Source organism: Mytilus trossulus, chromosome 1 (genome assembly GCF_036588685.1).
Source record: "Mytilus trossulus isolate FHL-02 chromosome 1, PNRI_Mtr1.1.1.hap1, whole genome shotgun sequence".
NCBI lineage: Eukaryota > Metazoa > Mollusca > Bivalvia > Mytilida > Mytilidae > Mytilus > Mytilus trossulus.
The window spans coordinates 22,808,324-22,811,980 of NC_086373.1; the positions used below are offsets into that span (position 1 = coordinate 22,808,324).

A 3,657-nucleotide genomic window follows, 5' to 3' on the forward strand; every position below is an offset into this window, starting at 1 on the left:
GTTTACTGGGGTTTTTTTTGGTTTCAAGAGTAGTCATTGTATAAAGGGCAAATCAAATATTGTAGTTTTTTTACTGTGAAAACGTAAACAAAACGTCGACTTAACACTTTAAAAAGAATGATTGCATTATCCCTCAGATTGTTTTAAATTGTAGATATTTGGCTTTGTTAAGTGTCAGAACAATGCTCCTTGTAAGTTTCTATTGCAGTACTATTGACCAATATATTTTAATCATATGTTTTGACGAAATACGACACTTATCACCATTGCTATTTAATTTGTGTACTAATATATCTTTTCAACCTTAGTAAATCGGTGAACGTTTTCGGCTCATTGGAGACTCGTTGTCATAGGTGTCATATACATACTGTAAATTGATATACATCTTAAATAGATTTAAAAAGACTGTTGATGGGCAATAGCTTATCGAACCTTCGCAGCATTTAAAATTTTGCGTCTCGACTTATATATTATCTATATACTATTATGATTGAATATTGGACTAATACACAGTTGGAACTTTTTAGATGTTTATTTGTTTGAAAAATGAAGAAAAATAATTCCATGTTCACCTTGACCTCAGAGAATGTTTGCGAAATGCAGAAAGAAGTTTGTTGATCATACCTTGATTATATTCGAGATCAATCTCGTGTTGTGAGAGAAGCATTGCTAGGCTTGGTGAGTTTCGAATTAGTTGAGCTTCAAATATCTACATTGCAGAAACTACAGCATTAACATTGATTTTAAGATCTTTTCTTAGTTTTTCCACTTCATATTTTCTCTAAAATAGTTGTTATAATAATAATTATCGATAACTGGGAGAAGCAGAAATGCAAAATAAAAACAAAAAGAAATAAAAAACATAGATAAATCATCAAAAATAGTATATATGACATTCTAGGTCACACTAAGAGGAGATCTCAATATATTTTTTGTTACTAACGTATATAATGGGGTATGGGTGGAAATTACAGAAAGAGAATACTATTCAAAAAGTATACGGAATAGAGAATCCTCATATAAAAGTTCTGATTTAAACCTTAGTTCATAAGTAATCAAATAATTAAGGCTGTTCCTAAAAGTGTACTCATTACGTTCTTACGATATTAACGACGTGTTAATGTTTATTCAATTAAGATATAGTAATTTCTTATTTTTTTTCAGACATCTATGATCATCTATCAGAAATGGCAAGCAAATGTGTGTGCAATGAGATCAAAAACATTCTAAATTTGATTGATATCCTTAAAATAATGGCTGAACCAGTTATTAACGACAGGAGACAAGAAAAATATTGCGAATACATATCCCTGTTTTTGTCTCATTTTGGACAAGAACGATGTATGGTAGTTGGAAGTACTAAGGAAAAGACCAGATTGAGGCTACAAGAAAATGAAGGAGATTTTGATTATTTAATAATTTCTGGAATATCTATTCCAATTGAATGCTTAGAATATAGAAAAAACTTACCATGTTTTGTATATATTAATGGAAGTACGCTGAAAAACCTGTTTCCAGGAGTTGAGCTGATCGACGGCAAATATTTGCCAAGTGATTTACTTAGTGAAATGAAACCTGAAGCTTTCAAACATAGTAGAAATATTCATAAAATAGTAACTCAGATGGATTCAACACGTGGTCGAAGCACACTGCATGTTTCTTTAGATCATAAAATTAAACCGGGACTGTCATTGGTTGATTATGCAGATCCTAAATGTGCAGAACTAAGCATGGCAAAACACAAACAGAAGAAAGACATCAGACTTATTAAACACAATGTCGAGAAAAATCTCCAAGGAGATTCAAGTGAAAATGAAAAAAAGATACGTAATGCAGGTAAAGCAATCAACAGTCTTGTGCAGGGGTGGGAGGAATTAAATCCCCCACGTGAGGAATCAAAAACATCTCCAGAAGACAAGCAGCCTATTTTCCATCAAGCATTCGATCCACTCATTGAAGCACTTAGAAACACCGAAGACATATTGCAACAAACATCTTCCCCAAATTCAAAGAAACCTAGCGATGTTTGTTCAACGTCTAGTGATGTGACATCGACCTCCGGTTTTTCGGGTAGATTAAATAATGAGAGTCGTATGATAGAAGAAGTTCGAGCGAATGATAAAGACGATCAAGTCACTATTCAGTACAAATATAAAACAAGCAAAGATTTCATTCCCGTCTTTCCTCTAAACGGAAAACCTAAGTATTTAGATGAGTGGCAAAACCGAAAAAGAAAATGGCCGCCGACAAACGTCGTTACAGATATATATAATAACAGTGAGTTTTTCGTCGTTGCTAAACCTGCTCTTGATGAACCATCAAACGATATTGACTTTTGTCTTGCATGCAATATAGGAGAAATCAAGCTAGCTGAAGCCATGACTCAACTTCAAAAGAATGTCATCCTTATCATAAAAGCCTTACAGAAAAGTTCATTGCGAGATTATACTGAAATAGTGACAACATTTCATTGGAAAACTGTTGTATACTGGGTGTCTGAGAACACTGAAACTCAAATACTTGAAAACAGAACGGAAGACAATATTCATGAATTCCTTCAAAACGTTCTGAAATATATGGTCAATTGCTTGTGTAAAAATGATTTGCAACATTATTTTGTTCCTAGCAATCTCTTTGTCGGTATGCATGAAATTAAAATACACGATATAGTACTAAAGATTGTTGAAATTCAAGAAAACCTCATGGAGAATTTACAGAATTTCGACAAAGGACAAAGCACTGTTAAAGTTCACTATGACTTTGTTTCTAGAAGCAAGATCAAAGAATTTCAAGAAATGCATTCCGATCCAGGTGATAACGTCATAGTCGAATCTGTCGTTACACTCCTCAGAGGATTTGTGGTTGAAAATAAAGAAGTTGTGAAGAAAGCTTTAAAGGAGGTTTTAACAGAAGCCGTTCCATTTTTGATTGAAGAGAATACCAGGAAACGTGATCCTAACAAAATTGATGTTAACTCGCAAATTATTCAAGCCCTTTCAGGAAAAGATAGTTTACGAAACAGTTTGATTGATAGTGCTGTATCCTGGTTACTTGGCGAAATGCATAGTGATGGCGCACCAAAAGTGGAAGATTGCACTCGGAACATGTTTGCAGTTGTGTTGCAGAATTTTTTAACTGGAAATTTGTTTTAATTTATAGATAAAAATTGTATGCATTTTAACTTGCTGCTGTAGCACTGTTTATATCTATCCTTGTCTTTAAACTATCTAATTATATCGAATACAAAACGTTATTACATTGGTGGCAATAATTTACATAGATTTTCCAGTGAAAAAAAAACCCGATATCATAAAAACACATGGTAAGTAAACTTGGTTATTTTTCTCCCCTTACGTCATAAAAAGCCGTTTCAAGACGTCGATGAACGTGGCTCAAAACAAATTGTGGATGCGTCAACAAAAACGAAATAGTTCCTTACATTAATTTTATAACATGTCTCACCTTAGTTGCAATATACCAGCGTTACCTGTATTTGGAATATACATTTCCCAATTCATTCGATATTCAAGATCTTGAAGCTGCTACGCAGACTTTTTAAAACGTAATCAGTGTCTTAGCAGAAAGTTGATGAATTAGGGGTATCTCAAAGAAAGTCTCGTCCTTTTATGAAAGAGTTCATCGGAAGGTACCAAAGAC

General features: G+C 33.3%; 1 protein-coding gene across 1 annotated transcript; it reads left to right on the forward strand.

Moving 5' to 3' along the window:
* Window positions 1-433: 433 nt before the first annotated feature.
* LOC134705641 (uncharacterized) lies at window positions 434-3,152 on the forward strand. Its single transcript, XM_063564393.1, has 2 exons — window positions 434-678; window positions 1,165-3,152. Exon 2 carries the CDS (start codon window positions 1,188-1,190, stop codon window positions 3,150-3,152), a length of 1,965 nt encoding a protein of 654 aa, XP_063420463.1. The 5' UTR covers window positions 434-678; window positions 1,165-1,187.
* The last annotated feature ends 505 nt before the right edge of the window (window positions 3,153-3,657 follow it).

Bases quoted from the DNA above. Each gene is read 5' to 3' on its own strand.
- LOC134705641 (XM_063564393.1), top strand. From the start codon at position 1,188: ATGGCAAGCAAATGTGTGTGCAATGAGATCAAAAACATTCTAAATTTG.